The sequence below is a fragment of the Sinohyriopsis cumingii genome, chromosome 3 (genome assembly GCF_028554795.1).
Source record: "Sinohyriopsis cumingii isolate HCF-2022 chromosome 3, ASM2855479v2, whole genome shotgun sequence".
NCBI lineage: Eukaryota > Metazoa > Mollusca > Bivalvia > Unionida > Unionidae > Sinohyriopsis > Sinohyriopsis cumingii.
Genome location: NC_142963.1, coordinates 31,505,061 through 31,528,771, shown reverse-complemented (window position 1 = coordinate 31,528,771; position 23,711 = coordinate 31,505,061). Strand labels below are relative to the sequence as shown.

The 23,711-nt window shown below is 37.2% G+C and overlaps 1 protein-coding gene across 2 annotated transcripts in view; it reads right to left on the bottom strand.

Moving 5' to 3' along the window:
- The window catches only part of LOC149802633 (2-oxoglutarate dehydrogenase complex component E1-like), a 120,719-nt gene that overhangs the window by 38,883 nt on the left and 58,125 nt on the right, over positions 1–23,711 (bottom strand). For both annotated transcript variants that reach the window (XM_089951956.1, XM_089951957.1), the window contains exons 5-10: positions 22,594–22,694; positions 16,812–16,966; positions 14,300–14,446; positions 7,421–7,691; positions 5,395–5,523; positions 1,880–2,059 (exon numbers count right to left, since the gene is read on the bottom strand). In XM_089951956.1, coding sequence (XP_089808082.1) covers positions 1,880–2,059; positions 5,395–5,523; positions 7,421–7,691; positions 14,300–14,446; positions 16,812–16,966; positions 22,594–22,694 — 983 coding nt within the window. The remainder of the gene's footprint in view (positions 1–1,879; positions 2,060–5,394; positions 5,524–7,420; positions 7,692–14,299; positions 14,447–16,811; positions 16,967–22,593; positions 22,695–23,711) is intronic.

Genomic DNA, 23,711 nt, shown 5'->3' with positions numbered 1-23,711 from the left:
TTGAAGTGGCATGGGAGAAGTGTGTTTACGTCTGCAAATGTGTTTCTGTTTCTGTCATTGAATTTTTGAAATCATAACATGGGATAAATATGAAGTCTTTCAATTGCAATTATCAAAAAGACGCTATGGACTTGAATGCTTATTTCATTTTGAGTGCAGTAAGGAGGATGCAATTGCACTTATCGAAATTACAGCACAATTTCGAAATGTGTAATCCAGATTGAGAACCTATGGCATGGCTCATGTAATTCGGATTTGCAGAATTAAGAAAAAACATTTTGAGGAAATTCAGGATGTAAAACTGTAAGTATATTTTATTTTGCCATTCTTATCACCAGCTAAAGAAGACAGTATATGACTTGTCACTTGTATGTTATTTGTAAGGACCTAATCTTCTGTCTTTTATATAATGTAGCTAGCCTAAATCTGTAACATTGTATCAACGCAGAATGTGCCAAAACAGCTTGGTTTTTTTGCAGTCCACGAAACATGTTTTAGTTCATTCAGAAACAAATTTAAACAACCACAACGTAAAGAGCCTGTTACGCGAGTGTATATGATTTGTTTACAAATCAAAAGTGCATCTGCATCATTGTTTGTTTACAACAGAAAGTAGTTCCTTTATTCACGTGAATGCTATATGTGTATTGTCACGCATGTTCAATATCGGGGAATACTGAACGATTCTGACAATGTAAAGTTAACGGGGGAAAAAATGAGCATATAATAATACATAATACTGACCATAAAGATTCTTTCTACTAACAAATGTATAATGTTCTTTAGTAAAAGAATTATCCAATGGAGAGAAAAATAATTATTTTTTATTGGATATTCAGGTCAATGATAGCTGACAATTAATGAAAGTGTCTCACTACTTAAAATTGCAAAAGTCACTAAGCAAGCACTTTATTTTGGTGTCTGATCTAAATGTCATTCATTGACATAATTGGAATGAGCAGGTGTGTATGTGTATGTGACTTGGATTTTTAATGTAGCTTTAACAATGTTAGATCGCTATGATGTCTGCAGTGTAGCAGTTTATAGTGCTGTTAGCACAGGGGCATCATGCCACAGACATGGAGCATCATGTCCCATCGACTTACATTATTCTGACACCAGGAGAACCAATCCTAACACTAACCTCCAAATGCTGAGCGCCTTGTGAGGCAGCTGTTAGTACCAGTCTTTGGTATGACTTGGCCAGGATTCAAACCCATAACCTCCTGCATCCAAGGCAGACGGTCTAACCACTTAGGCCACCAGAACAATTGTTAACACTAATGAATGTTACAGGTTTTGATGTGCTCATGGCAAATTGCATGTGATTTTCACACATTTTTACAGGCAGAATTATTTCAATTTGATAGGGAGATTGCGCAAAATCATTTGTCCATGAGAAAACACTAGTGGGTATGATAATTTTAAGGCATGAGTATGCTGAACCTAAAGTTTGCTAAAAATGTAAAGATGCTTAAATATTAACCTGAGAGTACATTATTTTCTTACAAATATTGGTGGTAAAGAGTGGTTTAACTTACAAACTAAATTAACAAAATTTAAATATTCTCATCACCTTCTTGAAAGTTGTCAATCCTGATTTAGTCCATCTAAAAAGTGATAAGATGTTCTGATTTTGGACAAAAGCAACTGTAAGTGAAAACCTTAAGCAATATACAGAGCACAGACTGAATAATATTTTAAAGATTTGAATTTATCTTTATGCTTTTTTAATACAGCATCATTCAAAATAAATCCAACCTTGTGTGGGAAATCACTAGGCCCTTCATCTGCAAAGATAGCAGACTCCAGGAACTGAGATGCATGCCACCATCAACTTGTTTTAAAAATTCTGGAATAATGCAAAATGTTCACTCACCAAATCAATCACTACATCTTTGCCAAAGGTGGCTCTCCACTCTGCAGCCACTTTACACACATATATCACAGCCTCAGGATCATCAGAATTCACATGGAAAATGGGTGCATTCACCACACGGGCCACATCAGTGCAGTATGGAGATGATCTTGCCATACGTGGATCTGTGGTGAAACCAATCTGAAATTTTAAAGAAACGGGATCTCAAGGTTAATATCTAAGCATACAGCTATGTGCAAAGTAAGCAATGTCAAAATGTTTTTGAACTGTATTAGCTTTAAACAAACAACTAGGTTGACATGAATTTGCAGTATCATTATCACGAGGACAATTCACCTTGAAATAGTGGATACTTAAATGTCAGCACAACCCTTATGGGGAGGAAAAGATGTTTCCTACCCTTTCTCTTCCTTTCTGAAGCTGCCAAACAGAATCTTAATGCCCTAACTGGTCATCTCCAGCACAGATACAACTGATACTGGAGATCTGTATAGGAAGTGGTGCTACTAAAAGTAGTTTGTTTCTGGCTATAAAACAAACTTGGCGAAGGAGAGATACTGATTTGTAATTGCCAAACTTCAGACAACCTTGTTCAGTAGATAAGGCATGAAACTCACAGATGCTAAGGAAAGCAAGAAAAAGTCTTCAGGGTAAGAGTTCCAAAAGGCTGCTTCACCCAAAGGGTTATAGGGATTTTTAGTTGATGACCATAAAGCACATGACTGGTTAGAAAACTGTGTTTGACAGGGCTGTACTATAGACATTGACAGCCAAAACCAAGCATTCTCCCTCTTCAAAAACAGAAAATCAGCCACTGTGTTCAAAGAGGAACAGCTATGATTAATGCACTTCCTACTGCATCAACTGCAAAAGATTCTCTACCTGACATCATGGACCTTGGACATGGAGTGTCTCCTGGCCTGATGGATGCACTTGGCAACTTTGCTTGAAACTTATCCTGGTAGTTTATCACTCGAGATGAGACAAGTGTGAAGGTGGAGAATCTGTGGGTTATTGTGTAGGAGGGAGCCCCCTATACTGAGACAGAAGGTCTCTCATCTGAGGTAATGTTCTCTGTTGGTCTATATGCAGGTAAAGAAGATCATGAACCAAGATCATTGGGCCACAAAAGGTTTATCAAGATGAGCAGAGGAGGTCCTGACTTTAGGAACACTTGCTGAATCAACATATGGGAAGGCACAAGCAAACAGGTAATGCTACTTCAGGATGAATGTGTCCAATGCCCAGGCTCACTGATCTGGAACTGGGGAGACGTAAAATGGGAGCTTGTTTAGTTTTGTCACGAACAAGTACACCAAGGGTCTCTCCTAGTCTAAACAGGAGTAAACTCAATAATTATCTTGGCCTTTCCTGGACACTGTCCACCAGGATATTCTTTGTCTCAGGGATGTGACAAACTAAAATTGTAATCCCCTTTGAGATTGTCCAAACATGCACATAATGAGAAGGGGCATGTGTGCTACCATGTCGCTTGAGGCACACAGTGACCGATGTGTTGATGTCAGAGACCATCACACTGTGACATCATATTGTGTCAGTGCAAACATGTAAGAGGAGGAATACCACGCTAATTTTGCAATTGTTTATGTGGATGATAGATTCTGTTTGGGACCATGAACCCTGAAGAACTATTCCTTCTGGGTGAATATCCTATGCCAAATCTGACATGGCTATAAAAAGATGGCTGTGGGGTTCGGAGTGCCTGTGGAAACAGATGGGAGAGGAAAAAACCATAAGAAAGAAAAAAACAAGTCCCAAGGGCAGGCTCGCCATCTCGTTTCTTAATGAGGAGGAAAGGACCCACCAACTTCTTCCCTTGCCCTCTGGCAATCCTGTCAGGCAGTCAATGCGAGGTAAGGGGATTTAAAATGAGATTGAATCTTTAACTGGGACTGCAAATCTCTAAAGAATTTAGCTAACAGCCTGTGGGGGCTGTCAAACTGACCATGCTTTCTGGCCAGTTTCAGATGCAAGAGACCCATATTGTTGGTTCCTCAGGTCTGGGAAGCTGCAGAGGGAATGAGTTCTGCAAAGAAAGATTCTGTCTACAAAAGAAAAGCTTGAAGGTGGTTCCTGCTGTGCTCAAGCAAGACCTAGGAAACAACTTATCCCTGCAATAGTACCATGGACACTGACAGCAGGCATTGAGGTTTTGGCCCTACCAGAATGGCTACATCCACCAGTTGCTTCTAGCCTTCCTGCTCTGGCAGTATGCTTGTTCTTCCCTCTCTCATGCCACAGAGAAAGGTCCTAGAAAGAGTATTGTTTGTCCCTCACAGAAGAAAGGGGGTACAAGCCATTCTATTGTCTCATGGCTTGGAGAGGTCACAACTCCTCCCCGAGATGAGAAGTGCCTTTCTTCCTCCCTTGTATGTCTGACAGCACTCAGTATAGTCCCACACATCATAAGGCCAGAAGTGGAAAAAAAGACATCCATTGGTCTGTCTGTAGCCTGTGAATGAAATGCTGGTGGTGTAGGAATCCCATGGGACCTTCTTGTGCCCCAATTTTTCCAAATTTTGTTTAGACATTTTCTGCAAAGTCTGAAAAACATCGAAACAAACAATACAAAGAATACAAGAAAGATGAGTACTTGCAATTTCATGCACTGTACAAGGAAGTCTCAGGTTTGGCAATGAAGGGAAAAGATACCTATCCCAGTACCAGAATCAAACATAATTAAGCATAACTGAAATTACAGATCATCCATACATCAACAGATGTACATTAATTGGGTACTGCCAAGATCATTAACAATAACTGCCTAGAAAACTCAAAAGAGAGATTCATATTTCATTAACAAAAATGAAGAATTGAGGGAATAACCTCTGAACAATATGGATCCCATAAAAGTTTGCCTGACGCTCGATTTAACATATGCTGATGGCACAATTCTCGTCTTTGCACCTTGTATTTGCAAACGGCAACCTTTGAAAAAGATGAGAACTACGGTGCATGTGCCAGGGACTTGAGCAGGAGATTGGGTCTGTGTTATGTTTTAGATTCTTTCCAGAACTCTCTATGTAGGTTCATCCAAGGGAAGCTGACTTATTTTTACATGGACATGGGTAATTACATCTTGGAATAACAAGCTATGCAATATTGATGGGTGTAATACAGATATTAAAAAAAAAATGTCTTAGTAGGACTTTGTCTTATTCATGCTCCAAATGAAATTGATTTAAAGTCTGCATTTTGTCTCATTATGAGTGAAGTTAGTTTTGCACAGGTTTGGTCTGTTTGTATTTATTACTTTTGAGACATCTGTACAGGCGTGGAAAATCATCACAAATGTTCAAGATCCAGAAATGAAAGCATGCAACAAGCATTAAAATGTCTCAATTTGCACAGTGCCAGATTTGGATTATTAATATTGATTTAGAACTAACTAAGGATGACCTCTTCAATCATCATAAATAGTGCAACGAAATATGTAAGATCACATTTATGAATGGCAACACAAAATCTATTGAAATATCTGTGCCCTCTGTTACCTGATTGTTGACAACAATGTGGATAGTTCCATGTGTGGTGTAGGCAGGTAGATCACTCAAGTGGAAGGTCTCATACACCACTCCCTGCCCAGCGAAAGCAGCGTCACCATGCAGAAGAATGCTCATCACCTGTAATGATGTAAACAATAGCCAGCTGTAGAAAGCCTAATCTCCTTGACTGACCACAACTATTATTAGAAAGGTAAAAGTAACAATTTAACTCAAATGAAAGTAACCAGGAATGATTTCACCTGATATTGTTAAGAAGAAACCAAGACAAAATATGAACTCCAGTCAACTTGAGGTTTCAATGTTTTAGCCTCCATGAAATGGAAAGCTCTCCACACACTTTAGCTGTAGTGTGTATGTTTGTGTATGTGTGCAAGTATGTGTGAGTATATGTGTGCTTGTAATTATTAATAATTGCAGTTTCAGTTCGAGCAGTCTTGTCCTAGACCTTGCGACCCAGAACTGTACAGGGTCTGCTACTGTACAAGTGTAGTATACATACAAAGTTTAATGAAACCTGGGTCCATTTAGGCTAAGTGTTATGCAGAAACCTGGACTATAATTTAATTTCCAGTGCCCTTGACCTTTATCTGCTGTTCACAAATTCAATATGGAGATGTCTTTCCTCAAGTGTAATGCAGCTATGAAGCTCGTGAAACTGGATATGGGAAACTTCAAAAAAGTGGACTTGTCACATGTACTCAAAACATTTAGCTCAAGCGGCACTGACCTTTAACTCTGGACAAAAAGAATCAACAGAGACATGAATCTGCCTAAATGAAGATGATTAATTAAGTTTGAGAAATACTGGATCCAGAGGAAACTTGACTTGGCAGAAACCAAAACAAAAAAGCTGCCAAAGACAGCAATGCTTGCTTGTATACCAATAAAGTCCTATAACATTTAATGAGAACCAAATTTTCTAGTTTCTAAAGAAATCATCCTGGCATGTAAGGCAATTACTTTGTAACATTTTTCATAACAAAGGTTGAGCATCATAAAACTATGCTGACAGCATATGAGTAAGTCTTCTCAGAAAGGTATATATCCTTATCAATAAAGCTGCTCAAGAATCTTCCCTCAATGTGTATCTCAAAGTGGATGCATCAAATGTAGCTCACAGTGACCTACTCTTTATGTGAAGATCTAATGCTCAATATAATGGATCCATAGCCAATGCAACTGGGTTGTACATTCCAAGTTCTATAAGACACTCAAGGTAGACTTGTTGCACCGAACTTCAAACTCTGTAATGACAATACTAATAATGCAGGACATTGCTTCATACAAAAATTTTCCATGATCATTCCTGCTTCGCACTAGAATGGAGAAGCCAGCAAAAAGACATTGCAACTTCTTGCCTAGCCACCACAAAACTCAATCAAGATGTCTCCTGTTAGATCTACTACAGCTGAGCTGAAGAGGAATAATTTTGATCACAGTGACTCTGACAATTTAACTCTGCTTCAGATTTAATAGGGAGCTGCCTCTGCCCAAGTGTAATCTACCTATGAAGTTTTATGAAAACAAGGAAACTTGACTTGTAATGAGAAAGAAAATGATAAACAATATTCAATGCCATTACCTAACAGCCCCAAAATCAAAATCCTTCAGCTTCTACCCATGGGTAAGGTACATACAAGGTTTGAGAAATTAAAGATCACAGCAAACAGCAAACCAAAGTTATGCTGCAGAAACCATTTTGTCTAAAAATGCTATTGCCATATCACCCCCCCCCCAAGAAAAACTTTTTGTAGCAGACAGTAAACAGTTGGTGGGAAGACATAAAAAGTAATGTAGCATATGGTACTTTTTTCCCCCAAAAGTTAACAAGTACACTCAGCATGTAGCCTGAATTACTCAGGAAAGAAATACTTAACATGTGGTGCTGCATTAGTAAATTGGGAAGGAAAGCAGCTCTTCAAGGTATTTCCTTTAGATGTTTCACATCAATTAAACAGATATGCAATTTTAGAAATCAAGATGGATCTGCAACATTTGTACTTATGCATATTACCTTCTTCCCCTCCGAGTCTCCCCTGTAAAACTGTTCTGCCCGCACTTTTCCTTGTACAACAGGGTCCACTGCCTCTAGATGTGATGGGTTTGCCACTACAGCAATTTTTATATTCTTATTGGTGATCCGATTCAGTCTCTCATGAGACATTCCCAGATGGTACTTCACATCACCGGAACCTTCATCAGCTGCTTCAAGCTTGGAGTCAAACTGGCAAATAATCTTTTCCAAAGGTTTGCGGCACACATTAGCCAGCACATTCAAGCGACCTCTGTGGATGGAAATATGTTGGAGTATATTCTACCCACACAGAAAAAGGATACCATATTTGTTCTTGCAATCAGCATAGACTTAAATCTGCTGTCATAAACTGCCCCAGTTAATCTGGGTCAATCCTGTTTGTTCTACTTGGGATTTTATGATACCATATTTGTTCTTGCAATCAGCGCAGACTTAAATCTGCTGTCACAAATTGCCCCAGTTTATCTGGGTCAATCCTGTTTGTTCTACTTGGGATTTTAAGAGAATAATTTAAGCTCAAATCTTGGTCTAAAAGTACACTTTAAAGTACATTTGTAGCTACTTCCAGCTTTTTCTGCAATCATTTTTTTTCTTCTGTATAATATATTATTTGAGTAATAAACAAGACATCCAAGAATTATTTACTATCTGGAAAACAAAAATGTGTATATGCTATGTTCAATGCGACTAAAACAGCATTTGATAGTCTCTATGAGGTTAACACCAGTAATCAGCTGCCCATTTTTGCTGTGTTACTGGTTCTTTTGTTTTCAGTCACTTCAGGACAGAATTTAAAACTGTTGCAGTCTAAATGGATGTATGGAACCAGTCTGAGAAGGACAATACAAAAATGGCAACCAAGTGCAAATGTAAAAGCTCAAATGCAGTTTCAATCACACTAAACTTTAGGACCTACATGCCTTACAAAAGGTTTATCTATTTTTAGTAATGGCAGTCATGTCTGATGCCAAATTTACATCAGATATGAAAATATGAAAGGTCTTTATGCAAGAGTGCATTCTTTCAAATTCTGATATGTAATTTTCGAGTCCTGAGGTTATTCAGGACTATTCATTTATTGTTTAGTAGCAGCAGCTGTATTGGAGAATGGATCAGCATCATCTATAAAAACCCAAAGGCATTTAGATCATGCTTTGTCAAATTGGTCAAATATATTTCAGTGGTTTCTGAAACATAATCGATTTTCAGACCCAGATCCATACCATAAGGTTGATACCCCCTCACAAGATTTAGTGTAAATCTTTCTTCAAAATGGGGAGATAACTCTACATGCATACCAAGTTTTAGGAAGATGTATCAAAATATGGTTCCAGAGCTAATAATTAGAGAAGAGTGATGTGTGGATGGATTAACTCAATTTGTAATGGGGCCCCAGAGTTCCTGTGATTGCTCACTTGCTAACATCTGCCTACCACCATATGAAGATCACTTGTCCAAGAAATCTTGTCCAGCATTTGTTTTAAAGATATGTAAATGTTTTGGTTAATTGGCATTATTACACAGATGTGACTGTCCTTTATGCCAATATGTTTTCTTAAATATTTTGTCAAACTCTGCTGAGCAGTTATTCAGAAGCTGGTAAAATGTTTTTCTATTTTTTGCACTACAAGGCATATTCAGTTGTAAAAAGTGAAAGACCCATACAACAGGTTGCTTTGAAATTTGATTAAATTCTGTCAAATGGTTTCTCAGATGAGGTCATTTAAAACTTTTCTCAATTTTAGTAATGGCAGTATTTGTACAAATCTGAAAGGTCTTCATGGTGTCTTTTTTCTGTCAAACATGGCCAAATTCTGTTCAGTAATTCTGGAAAAGTCATTTAAAGGAATTTAAATTTTAGTAAGGGTGGTCTTCATGCCAGGATACTTCCTATCAAGATTCATCGAATTCTATAAAGCATTTTTGAACAACCTATATAAAAAATTTATTTTTATTTATAGTAATGACAGCTATATTTCAAAGGTGGATCAGCATCATTTCTAATCATGTAAAATTTGGGTAGAAAATAATATGCATTTCTAAAACTATATCTTATGTGCATTTAATTTATATTGTCTATCTGACTTTTGTTATGACTAAGGGATGTGCCTACCTGACTAAGGGGTGTACCTACCTGAATTTTGTCAGGATTCTAAAGAATAAACAAGAATTCAATTCACAATACAGTAGTCCCCCTCTTGAACGGCCCTCCTGACCAACGGCCACCCGCTCCTTACGGCCAGAATCCATTGGCACCGACGAGTTTGTGTTCAAAAGTATCCCTCATGAAAGGCCACCCGGCTAATGTGACCAGCAGCCAGCATATTAGTGCAATAATATAAAATTTACCCCTCACAAGTGGCCACATTTTATTTTAATATGTATCCAGAACCAGTATTTTATTTTTAACGTGTGTTGAGTAATCCGATTTCTGTTTCCCGATGTCAGGTTTTTGTTACTGAAAGAAGTGTTGACTAATGTACATGTACCACTAAGGTTAATATAATATCATTTACGCCTCATGAGAAGCCACATTTATTCCATAAAGCCAAGAAAGACTCAAATTTTAATCCATACAAAAGGGTAAGTACATGTAATCAAATTAGACATACTGCTGTGTTATCATAAGATGTCTGGTGTAGTCGCTCTGATAATTGTTAAGATTACAACTACTGAACAGCAGTAACAGCTGAGAAGTGGCAGCATCGATGTACATACACAAGTCAGCAGTAAAATGGTTTGATAGCCTTTATGACTTCCCTTAGTAAGATGTTGAGCTTGTTCACTTTGATAATTAGTGGCTATTACTACTGACAATAATTGTCAAAATTACAAATCCTAACAGCCGCGAGGTCAAATCTGTGTGATGTTAATGGTACATATCGAACTCGTTTTGGCTTCTCTCACTTAGTGTAAAGAAATGTATAAAAACAATAGGGTACCAGACTGCGACTAACAAGTCACGTGACAAGATCACTTCCTTTAAAAACATGGCAATTTGATTAGATGCATAAAAAATTGTTTTATCAGTATTGTAGTTGGCAACATGAATAACTTACTGCAGAAAGATCAACATGTCATCAAGGAAAAGAAAAATTCTCAGTTTAGAAGAGAAAGTGAAAGTAATTCAACTGACCGAGGGGGGGAGGGGGGTTGAAGATCCTTGCTGAAAACTAATGTCGGAAAGACTCAGATAAACAATATCGTGAAAGATAAGGAAACAATTCTGCAGAAGTGGGAAGGTGAAATGGACGGCGAAAGGAAGATTGTTTGAGCCAGGAGATGTTTGTATCCTGATTTGAATGACAAGAAAAAGCAACAATTTTGTCAATTGAATTGGGATATGAAGACTTTACCACAAGTAACGGATGGTTGACCAGATTTCAAGTGCAACACAATATTAAGTGTTCTGTCCTTAGTGGAGAATCAGCTGATGTTAATAATGAAGTCGTTGAAGATTGGAACATTGTTGTAGGGTTTAACGCCATTTTTCAGCACAAGATAGGCTATACATGGCGGCCAGCATTAATGGTGGAGGAAGAACCCTGAAAACCCCCGGAAAGAACCACCGACCCACGAGAAGCTACTGGCATGCTTTCTCACATACCTACATTGGCTGAATCTGAGACTCGAACCGGCGCAGACAGAGGTGAGATGGCAGTGATCCGTAACGGAGAACGCTTTAGACCACTCGGCCACTCGGGGCCCCCGAAGATTGGAACAAAAGACTAAACAATACATGCAGGGGATATGACGGCAAGAATATTTTTAATTGTGATGAGACTGGTTTGTTTTTTAGACTGTTGCCAACAAAGTGACAGATGATGTGATCTGTAACATACTTATAGTTTTAAAACTACATCAATGGTTATTGATAACATTCTTTTGAAAATGATGAAACAGTTTGTTTTACATTTATTTCACAACATGCATGTGATTTTTTAATGAAAATATTAAATGTTTTAGAATTAAATGTACTTGTGACTTTATGTATTTACTATTCGCATTTGTCATCCCCCTCTAGAAAGGCCACCCTCATTATAAGGCCACGTCCCTGCTGCATTAAGGGTGGCCTTATAAGAGGGGGACTACTGTACTGTCTTTGAATTTTCGCTTTGTATTCTAGGGAAATAAATTTGTTGAATTTTACTAAAATTTTGGTTTCACTTCCTTTCGGTTACATCTTTATATACTCATGTATAAGCCCATCCACGTACAAGTCACCCCCCCCCCACCAATGAATAGGTAAAGACATTTGAAAGTGCATGATCGATGCATAAGCTGACCCATAAGATCAAGACGACATTACAAGGCGGTGCATTCTATATGCATTTATTTAGGCCAACCATATTACTAAATTAGCTTCATGCCTAACAAAAATTAACATACAAACATTTATATGTTGAAATATTTCCAATTTACAGTAGTTCAAATGTACACTCCATTCTATGTTAAATGATAAACTTCTGAAACAATTAGATTATTTTGTCTAGCAAGTCTTTTGATAATTTTGTGCAATCTTTGCTCACTGCCTGAGACAAAAACCATGCTGGTTCATAAAACATGAACACCAACCGGTTGATGCAACACATTTGTATGACTTTGCTGACTTATATTTGTCATCTTTCGCAACTTGTATACCATGCAGACAAACTGCAGTTCTTTTGACAATGTATCCATTCTGTTGACATTCATTAACAAAATTACTGATTTCTTTCTCCAATTCAGTCTCCAATTCAGGGAATGAAGCAATTCCAGTTCAACGCACCTTCATGTCTTCTAATGCTGATTTGATTTTCTGCTATTCCTGTACTTGCTTGTCAAGTGTACAACATTTGCATGCTGCAGCAGTTATTTGCTTCGGCATATTCAATAACTAAGTTTTTGAATGCTGCATCATTTGCAGAACTCTTTCTTTTATTTCCAACACCATTTATTTTAACTACTGCCTTAAAGATGTAGAAAAAATAAACATAAATAACTTCTGTTCATATCCTATTTATACTTTTATTATGTAATTTTTCAATGAGTGGTTGGTTATCAAATTGTATTGGACAGTTATTTATCACTGTTTGTTTTGTTTACTTCCGGCAGCTTGATTCAGTTCAGAAAAATATGATTGGTCATCAGTCTGGACATTGTTACACATGAAACATTTTAAGCAGTTGTCAGAGGTATGGCTTTGATTAGAAACCATGACCCCTGCTTTATCTCATTAAACAATACCGAGAGTAGGCATGGATTAGTACATTTCATGACATTGTGCAACAAAACAAACCCCATTATCCCTGAGGCATGATGTATCATGGATTAAGCATAGCAGTAGTTATTGGTCTACAGCTAATAAACCTCTTTCCTTTATAAACAACTAAACAATAGTAGATGATAAACTGTGATCATGGGTGCTCAAAATTTTTGATACATCAAGTGTGCTTTTAACAAAATCCTGGTGGTTGCCTTTTACTTCCAAACACACCTTTCAAAGAAATCCCACAACTTATGTTACTGACAATTAATCACACTGACTTGTACATTGCTGCTTGCCTGTTACTTACCCTTCCTTGGCATGTGTACAACACAAACCCCTATGGAGCCTCTCACTCTAGGGTAACCATCATACATGTATTTCTAGTCTCGATACCAAAATATTTCTGCCATAAATACTTTCAGAATCATAATTATCTTTGTATTTAGTTTGTTTTCTTACATTAACACCAAAATAAAGCTAGAATGCATTTGTAAGGTACCGTATAGTTCAATGATCACTGATTAGCCAGGAGTTTAACACTTCATTGAGAGATTACTAATATGGCAGTTCTTTTCGAAAATACATATACAAGCATGGCTCCAACACATGAATGGCTGTATTTTCTGGCGGATGGACATGTATCAAATAGCAATCGTGTACAGTAATGCCTGTTTTTCATTTATTACCCTACCTGTAAAGTTAGAAAAAATACTCATTTTTCTTCACAAAAGCACATACTGTGTGAGATATACAGCATCATTAATCATATGATCTCGTCTTCGGCGATCATCAATAACATTATAAACCAGTAGTCAAAAAAAAAAATTAACAGTTTTCCAAACTGACCCCCTTTCTTCCAGGCTTTTATTTTTTCCTAAATTGTTCAGCTTATACATGAGTATATATGGTAGTTTAAGACTATAGTCATAACAATTTGTACTGATCATATTTTTTTCCCCAACAAAATGTCCAAGTGTATCTATTAAAATCAGATCTCGTGTTAAACATGAAGATCTGACAGCGACCACTTAGGGGTGATGTTCTGGAACTCATGCTATAACCATAATCACTAATTTGATCAGCCAATCAAATAAGTCTGATATCTTTGTGTTTGGAGACTGAGCAGTGTGGATGAAAAATGAAAATGTGTACTGAACGATTTAATTCACTTTCAGATTTTTTAAAGCTGCATTTCCATTGGCTAATTCATAGGTCACCAGAACATGACCCCTAAGCAGTCATCGGCAGATCTTCATGTAGACAGTGGAGATCTGATTTGAATCAGATTGTGCCCAAGTGAGAACTGATAGTAAAAAATTCCATCATATCATCACATATGTGTATGTGGGCTAAGGAAATCTAAATCACAGCATCTTAACATGGCTCATTGTGACTGATGTCAAGCTTTAGGCACCATTTTCGTTGAAAATAACAAGTAGTATTTTGTGAAACTCTGGGTTTTACCTGCAAAACAGCAACATTAGGGCTACACTAACTCATCTTTGCTATTTAAAATGCACACACAAAACAGCTGATTGTGCTCACGCCATAAAATAGCCTTTCCAAGACAAACTTAAAAGGGTAAATTGTGACATAGAAAAAAGACATACCTGTGAGGCATTCCAATGACAAAGCTATCCACACCATAGTTTGTTGATGCATCAATCACTGTCTTCATAGCTGGTATTAGCACCTCACAACCTTCCAGACCAAATCTCTTTTCTGAGGACCATTTTCTGGCTAGAAACTCTTCAAACCTGACAGAAATAAACCAAGATATCCAGTCTAATATGCCAAATACTGCACCTAGGATCCCACAGACCATGAACGCTGTGACTCTTGTCCTCCAAAATTAAGTAAAAACATTTAAAAGCAGAAGACAAAATGGTGTATAGTACTTAATGCACTATAAAAAAAGATAATCATATTGGATTTGAAAGTTTTGCCACCTTTAATTTGTCGTCTGCACTGTACTGTCATCATTTCCTTGGACACTTGCATACTGTAATAAACATTTCATAAAGTGCTAAAGCAACTCATGAAAATATTAACATGTCTGTACATCTGGTTCACATGAAATAAATCACATTATGGAATTTTCTGCTTGGATCTTGCTCTCAAGTTCCCCAATTTATCTCCGCTTTTTTAAAACATTTTTTTGCATTTTGTTTCAAATACATTTCTTTTTAAAGTATCACCATAAGTCAATGACTAAATGTTTGTCATTTGCAAAAATTTAGTTGGCATAAATTTTCAAAGCCATTGGTGTGTCAAACCTAAAAGTATGTTGCATCAGCAGCTGTCCAAGACTTTACACTGCAAATCAGCAGGCTTCCACAAACCTTTAATAATTCCCAAGTATGTTGTTCAAAATGAACATTGATTACCATCTTAGTTTTTATCGCCATTAGTGACTTTGCTAATGCCAATACTGAAGTGAATGGATGTGCACCAAAGAAAATATGTAGGCATAATTTTACATCTTTTTCAGGACAAAAAAAAAGCATGCGCAGTGTGCACAGTGGAAAAGAAATTTGGGTCACAGGACAAATAATTGTAAGAAACCTGTGATCCCATGCTGAAGGTGCAATACTGAATATATCATTTACCTATTCATAATGAACACAAAACTGTATCAAACCACCCACCCACCCCATCCCACCCCTCTTCCTCTTTAGTTTTCATAACTGTATGACAGAAGCCATACAATGGTCTGGGGGAAGTGGAATGAAAACAAGGCATCCCAAATTTTAAAGGTACTAGGTGGTACTGTGAGTGTTGACTAAATTTAATAAATAATGAAAACAAAATATGCTACATCACACTGTTAAGGTAAATAAAAAAGGCATATCTGTCTAACAATCAGAAAGATTTCTGTAAACTCATTCACAATGTATAATAGCCCAGTGTCATTTACAATGCTATGGTCATTCCTATGTGATCAAAACATCCAATTAATGTAAACAATCTGAATGATGGCACTACTTTCATCAAGCATTTTCCAGTCTGATATTTGCAGTTTTTATCACATGTTTCCCAGACTGATGTTTGCAAAGTTTTCATTATACATTTCCCAGACTGATGCTTGCAAAGTTGTCATCATTCATTTCCCTGAATGATATCTGCCAAGTTTTCATCATACATTTCCCAGACCAGTACCTGCAAATCCTTTACAGATTCAGATCGGGCATGACAAGGAAGAACATGTAAAGAATCATTTCTGTGTGAAACAAGCATTCTTATGACATGTTCTCACTCTGCATGATTGATGTAGATGTAATGGCCTTGGTCTATACAACTGTTATATTATATAGATTTTAATACACAAGCAAACAAGTGATGAAGTGTTTACTAAAAACGATCCGTCTAAATCTGTTTTGAGAACTATAACAACCACAATTTTCATCAAATTTATATGATGAAGAATAAGATTTACTGTGAAAGGAACGACTGCATGTGATTTTCCAATTAATCAAATGCATGATCATTACAAATGTTATTCTCCAAATACAGAATTTCCTGACAATATTATAATACGTATTCTGCATGTGCTGTATAAACACTGATTGACCCATCAGCACAATAATGGCTATATAGTGCCAATTAAAAGTACAATTGGAGAATTGCACAAACAACTTGAGGACAAATTCTTCCCCCACCACCCATAAAAAAAACGAAGAAACGTGAAGTATTAAATGAAGTATTACAAGAAACAGATCAAAGGTAAAGTTATCAAAATTCTGTAAAACGAATACAAAATAAAATTTAATGGAAATTTGTTGCATATAAAATCCTTAGAATTTAAGGTTGAACACAAAATGTAATCGACAGAAGTGCATAATTTTAGATTTTGAAAATGCTAACTTCGAACCAAATTTCTTTACCCATTTCTGAACTCTTTTTAAGCATATGTGCAGCTGACATTTAAGAGTATGCATAATCTTTAATCTGTTAGCATCTGAAAAAGTATAAGAGGTACATGGCCTCTTACACCTAGAAGAAATACATTTTAACTGTATAAAATGGACTCATTAAGAAAACAATGGGTAAAAGCTAAAATGATATAATAGTTTTACTGTTAATCTTCAGAAAAATTGCATTTCAAAAAAATTAAATCATTACCTCTGTGATCGAATTAATCGCGCCATGATAAGCCTTTTCTCTTCATTGTCCAGCTGCATGATTCCAGGAGTCTCAAACTTCTTCCGGATCCAATCCGTTTGATCCATGTTGTTGATAAACAAAAACTCCACACCAATATGTCGACAGTAGATGTCCTACCAAATATAGAGGACTGCCATGATCAGACAGTAAACCAGCATAAGACATGATTGAGATTTCACCAACAAAACAAGGTTCAACTTAAGCTCAAATCCAGATGAAAACTGTACGCTGGTGAAATGGGGCCTCATATTTTATCAACATTAGAAATGAATACCCACCTGGAATTTGAACTATTGAGTTCCTTTCGTGATGATTAATGACATATACATGCAGTAATAACATTTTAGTAGGATGAATGTATAGGGAAATTTTGTCAGATATCCAGCCAGATTGGGGTTTCCCCACTAACTCTCTCACCCACATTATTGTTAACCAAAAATTGTTCAGGGTTCGTTTTGCTTTTTAAATTTTATTTTATTGCCAACACCCAGAAAGATGGGTGGGTGGGTGGTGTGGGACCCAACCTGGCAAGATCAAATTTTCATCTCATAAACAAAAAAGGGTCAGGTCCTTGTAGCTGGGTCAGGTACCCATCCATCCCTACATTTTAGCAACAATAAAGTGCATGTACATTGCAACCTCTCATGACCAAACCCTCAGAAAACCCAAATCCTCTTGAAACTGAAACAAGATTCTGGTCCTAATTCCTTCTTTTGCTAATATTAATACGTTGTAACTCAATAAAACAAAATCCAAAACCAAAGAATGAAAATCCTGTTCCAAGTCAATTTTACACAAAAGAGAATCCAACACAACCCAAATTAGTGCATATTTTAAGTCAATCAGAGTAACACAAAACCCAATATGATGGAATGGTATATAGAGTTTTGCTTAAGAACATAAAACACAAGACAGATTCCATCTGGACATAAGAGACCATGAGACAGATCTCTGCAGTTTACGATACTTTATGAGATCAGCAAGGTGTGAATCTCAGTCAACCGCAGCTCTATAGTCTTCAATAGTCTACACTGAACATCTTTTATTCTCAAAAAGAACAGATGGAAATCAAGGTTGGAACTTACAAAGAAACAGCTAGAATCAACTGGTTTCCTACTCCACCAATCACACAGGACTCTCCGCCTAGCATCACAGACCAGAAAATGTGCTCTAGCAATAGCTTGTTTGAGATGACCCAAGTGTGAAGATGGGGAATGTGATGGCTGCTTGTAAGGAGGAGCCCATCTCGCAACACAAGATCCTACCAGTGAGGAATGGACCTGGGTTACTCTATCACAGGTGTAAAAGATCACTGAACCATGATGGTTGGGGCCACAGTTGGGCTAAGAGAATGACCTTATGTGTGGAACTTCTAACTTGTAGAACCTGAGGAAGCAGTCAGAACACAGGAAAGGCTTATGCTAACAGATGATCCACCAGAAGCTGAATGCATCCAGAGCACTGGCTATTTGGTCTAGGACTGGAGAAATGTAAAAGGGCTGTCTGCTGCTAAGCCTGTTTTCAAACATGTTCTCCAGAGGTTTTCAACTATGTGAGAAGGGTCTCTGTTGATGTAGACACCATAAGAACTCTTTTTCCTGTCATGGACAGACTGTCTACTAATACATTCTTCTTTCATTTCTCCAAGGCTGCACAGAAGAGGAACTTCCATTGCTCCAAGCAAAGAGAAAGGATATGTGTGCCTCTTTGATGTCAGATTATCTACAATAGATGTATTGTTGAAGGAAACCATGACACATCGACCCTTTCTCTGTTAATGCACCCATTCAGAGCTAGAAATATTGCTTACATTTCTAGGTTGTGATATGCAGGGATGATTCATTCAGAGTCCAATGCCCCTAGTGAATCACACCTTCCAGTTATAAATAAGAAATCCAACCAAAATTTGACATGTTGGTGAACAGACACAAGTGGGGGTTGGGAGTTATGTGTGCATCCATGGGGACCCCCATCAAGAGTATATCCCAATTTATCTACCAATACAAGAGGTGATGAAAATTTGGTCCTCTTGGAATCTGAGCTAAGAGAGATTCTCTGTGTGGTTTACAGCTTATGAGAAGCAGAACCTGTAGAGGGTGCATGTGGAGATGTCCTATGGGAACTAAATCAGCAGCAGTATACAATGTTTCCAATAGGGACAAGCAAGAAAGTCTTTGCTTGTAGTACCTCCAAAAGTGCTAGAAATTGATCTATTCAATCCCACAAGACACCAGATTAAGCTCTGGTTCATGGGGAAGTTCATTCCCACATAAACAAAGTCCCAAGATGGAATTACCTCTGACTTGTCAAGGTTAGGTTAACAACCCAATCAAGTTAATCTTGACCATCTACAGAATAGATGGATGGACTGTACCTGAAGGTTTGGATCAGCAACCAATTATTGAAATGCTAAAGAATCAGAGTTCACAGTTATTGGAGGTATTCTGTGAGTTGGCATCCTGAAGGTCAATGGTGACCATCTGATATAAAGGATGCAACTCATTCCAGGTTGATGATGTGGCCTACATCCTGAAAGGTTTCTCCAGAAGAAATTGGTTTTAAAGAGGAGAGAATGATGACCAAACTAGAAGAATGATGAGATAAAACTGCCACCTTTTCTTGTTAACTTGGAAGATTCAAGAGTAGAATGTGGGAGACACTGTGTACTTCTTCCTTTAATTTCACCAGACTGGATTGGGGCCCCGAGTGGTCTAAAGCGCTCTCCATTATGGATCACTGCCGTCTCACCTCTGTCTGCGTGGGTTCGAGTCTCGCATTCAGCCAATGTGGGTATGTGAGAAAGCTTGCCAGTAACTTCTCGTGGGTTGGTGGTTCTTTCCGGGGTTTTCCCAGGTTCTTCCTCCACCATTAATACTGGCCGCCATGTATAGCCTATCGTGTGCTGAAAAATGGCGTTAAACCCTACAACAACAACGAGACTGGATTGGTGAAAAAATATGTGGTTCTTGTATCGCCTACACCTACTTAAGTACCAACAACAGAAGTTTCTAGATAACAACCATAGCAGCCATATCAGACATCAACTGGTCCCATTTTCATTTAGGACCAACTCAATACCATAAATGTTTTCAAAAACCTAATGTTGGTATTACCATCCATTTCAGGAGTAGTGATAAATTTTTAAGGATGACCCTGGTTGTGGCTATATTGGATGTCCAAGTGGTACCATTTTCATTTACGACCGACTAGACCATGGGAGAAACATGTGTTAAGTTTCATGGCAATCCCTGAAGTTACTTATTAGGAGTGGAGATAACGATCGTATACTAATGGAGAGACTGACAACAGACAATAGATCATCCCCCAAGTTCTTCTGCTCTATGACCATCAGAGCTATAAAAAAAAAACTCACTGGCATCCGAAGCAAGGTTGATACTAACAAATTTAAGATCAAAACTGCTCCGGTGGCCTAGTGGTTAGAGTGTCCGCTTTGGATGCAGGAGGTCATGGGTTCGATCCCCACCCGAGTCATACCAATGACTTACAAAAATGGTACTAACAGTTGCCTTGCTTGGCGCTTACCATTAAGAAGTTAGTGTTAGGACTGGTTGACCTGGTGTCAGGATAATGTGACTGGGTGGGACATCATGCTACATGTCTGCAGCATGATGCCCCCAGTGCTAGACATCACTATAAACTGCCACACTGCAGACATCGTAGCGATATGACTGATAAACTGTTAGAGCTACATTAAAAATCTAAATCGCACACAAATTTAAGATCAGTTGACCAAGAAGACTAATGTTTACATACTTTTCTAATTTTGGCAACATGGCTATATCTAATCGAGAATTGGCACCATCCGTATCAATTTGAAATCTTTTAAAGGCAGAATGCTTACCATCATATTTGGTAACATCCTGTTCAGTGGTTGTTTAGAGTAAGTTGTTAAAAGGTTTTTCTAATTTTGGAAATGGTGGCCATATTGGATCTTGGATGGGCATCACTTGTAGAAATTTCAAAGCCCTTCATGCCAATGTGCTCAATGTCAAACTTGGTCAAATTCAGTTCATCAGTTTTGGGAAAGAATCATTTCAAGATTCTTCTATTTTAAGCAATGGCAGCCAAATCTGACGGCGTCGCAGCATCATTTGTACAAACTTTGAGGCCCTTTAATGAAAGAGTGGTTTCAGCCAAATTTGGTCAAATTCCATTCAGCACTATTAAGAAATAATTTAAGTTTTCCTATATTTAATATTAAAATTATTTCCTTTTTATTTATGCATTAAATAAGTTTGGATTATCTGAATAATAAGGACCTGAAAATATATTATCTGAAGTTGACTTTTCTAAAAACACATTATCCGAAGTTGACTGTAGAATGCAAACTGACGTCAGCAATATGACAGTAATAGTGGCGTGATAGTTCCCACCAGGCGAGAAGCTCATGCACTTCATGATACCTGCAATAGGTGTGTATAAACCGACCATATGCAAGGTAAAACTTTGGCAGTCACATGTACAATTGCTATGGACATGAGCTAAAACCTGGACATTTATAGGGGGCTAAAACCTGGACATTTAGAGCAGCCAGATTAAGGTAGGAAATTTCTTTATTTGGAGCCCCAGTCACATGAACTGCTTAGTTAGGACCAGTTGGAGAGACTGCTAAAGGGAATTGTGCTAGCCAGGGAATCCTGCCACAAGGGCGGACAAACCCAGGATGTCCTAAGAATGTTTGGACATGGGAGTCCCAGACACAAGAATTACCCTGTAATTCACTACACAGTGGTGAAGCCATAGGAAGATGCACCTACACAATGAAGGAGCCATTGGAGGGTGTACCTATGCAGTGAAGAAGCCACTGGAGGGTGTACCTATGCTGTGAAGAAGCCACTGGAGGGTACATATGCAGTGAAGCCATTGGAGGTTTATATAATCAGTGAATAATAATTCAGTGCACAAGTACCAGTGAATATTGAGAACTTTAAGAATAGACAATATATAAGAACAGTTTAACTGCAGTTATTTGGGTTTTTTTCTACTGTAGAATATAATTTATTTTATTCATCATAATCATCTAATTAAATCATTTTAATTTTTGTGTGTGCTGTCTCTATGTTCTCCAGAAGTAAAATTCCAACCAGAGCAGCACCATTAGTACAAAATTCAAAGCCCTTTACAGAAGTGCTGTCAGATTTGGTCAAAATTCTGTTAAGAGGCTGCTTAGAAATCACTAGCAAATCTATCTGTAGCAACAGCAGCCATATATGGTAGTTCAGCATCTTTTGCGCAAATCAGACTCCTTCAAATCAAGATGGTTTCTCTCAAATTTGGTCAAATTCTACTAAGAGATTTTTGAGGAGTCACTGAAAGGTTTTCCTCTTTTAGTAAATATGGCCATATTTGATAGTAATTCAGAATCATTTGTACATAATTCAAAAGTTTTATGCAAGAATGCTTTCTATCAAATTGGGTCAAATGCAAGTGAGGTTTCGCAAGGCAACTGAAGGTTTTTCTAATTTTAGTAATGGTGGCTATATTAACTGGCTGATTAGTGTTATTTGTTAAATTTTAGCTCTTGGTCGAAATTGGCCCATTATGTACATTGGCATTTAAAAGACAGAAAAATATTGACAGGTGCTATATGTATATATGATGGACAACATACTCCAAAAGCAGGACCATATCAATACCTTATTTTGCCTTATTGTAATGCGTAAAGAAAAACACTGTCATACACTTTAAGTAGATTTTATCAATTTTAATCTGTACCTACCTCCAGTTTTTTAATGATATCCCTGAGAGGAAGTGAGGTCTCATTTCCTCCAATATACGTTGTTGTTGGCAAACGGAAGACACGATCCAAATCTTTCTCCTCTACAAGGTCAAAATAGTCGGAAAGATTACGTACCATATCTACTCATGTACAAGTAAGATGCAAACATTAGTTTTACATTTATTAAAATATACAGCAATGAACAGAAAAATTGACTGGATTCATTAAAAATGAAATGATACAAAAATATCATGATCTAAAATAACTGCCTGAAAGTAATGGAAGATGCTTCATTAGTACCAAATTTCCAAGTTTCAATGAGTGCTGTTTTGTTAGTTGGTTTTTTACTTCATATACAATAGCTGCCTGTGCAAACTCTACAAATATTATACTGGAAAAGTTAACAGATTGTTAAAATACTATGATATTAGTAAATATACCTAAAAAAAATATATTAGTAATGTTCCTTACACTATAGTGAAAACAGTAATGAATACATTACTATAATGAACTTAATCATTCAGGTGGATGAAATTTCCATAATGTCTGCACAGACTGAAATTCAAATATTTTTAAACATGAACAATTTATATGTGAACAATATCTGCATTGTAATCTACTTACAAAATTGACACTATATAATTTGAGGAACCCTCGAGAAATAAGCATTAATCTTTAGCCTTCCAAAACAGCTTTTAGATGAATCAAACACATGTAAGATCCATTCCCAAGACTAATTTAATATACAGTGGCAATGAAACTGCCCGCATGCATGATGACAGATTTCAAGAAAATCATAATGATCAAGACAAATTTTAGTAGCTGTTTTACTTTCACAAGACATGCTAGGGCTCAGAAATTGATATTTTCATGAGAGTTTCAAACCAAAAGTAACATACTCACTTATTAAGGCATGTGCAGGTACTGTCTATACTTGTTTACAAGTCAAATCAAACTGCAATCTGTAGAGACCTAGATCTGCCATTGCATCAAGCACTGACAGATCTGGGTCTATGCAGTTAGGAGTAATCAGTGAAACAAGCAACACAGACCTTGATCTGACAGCTTATTATGCGATGGCAGATCAGCGTTTATGTTGTTTGCAAGTATGCAAGTAA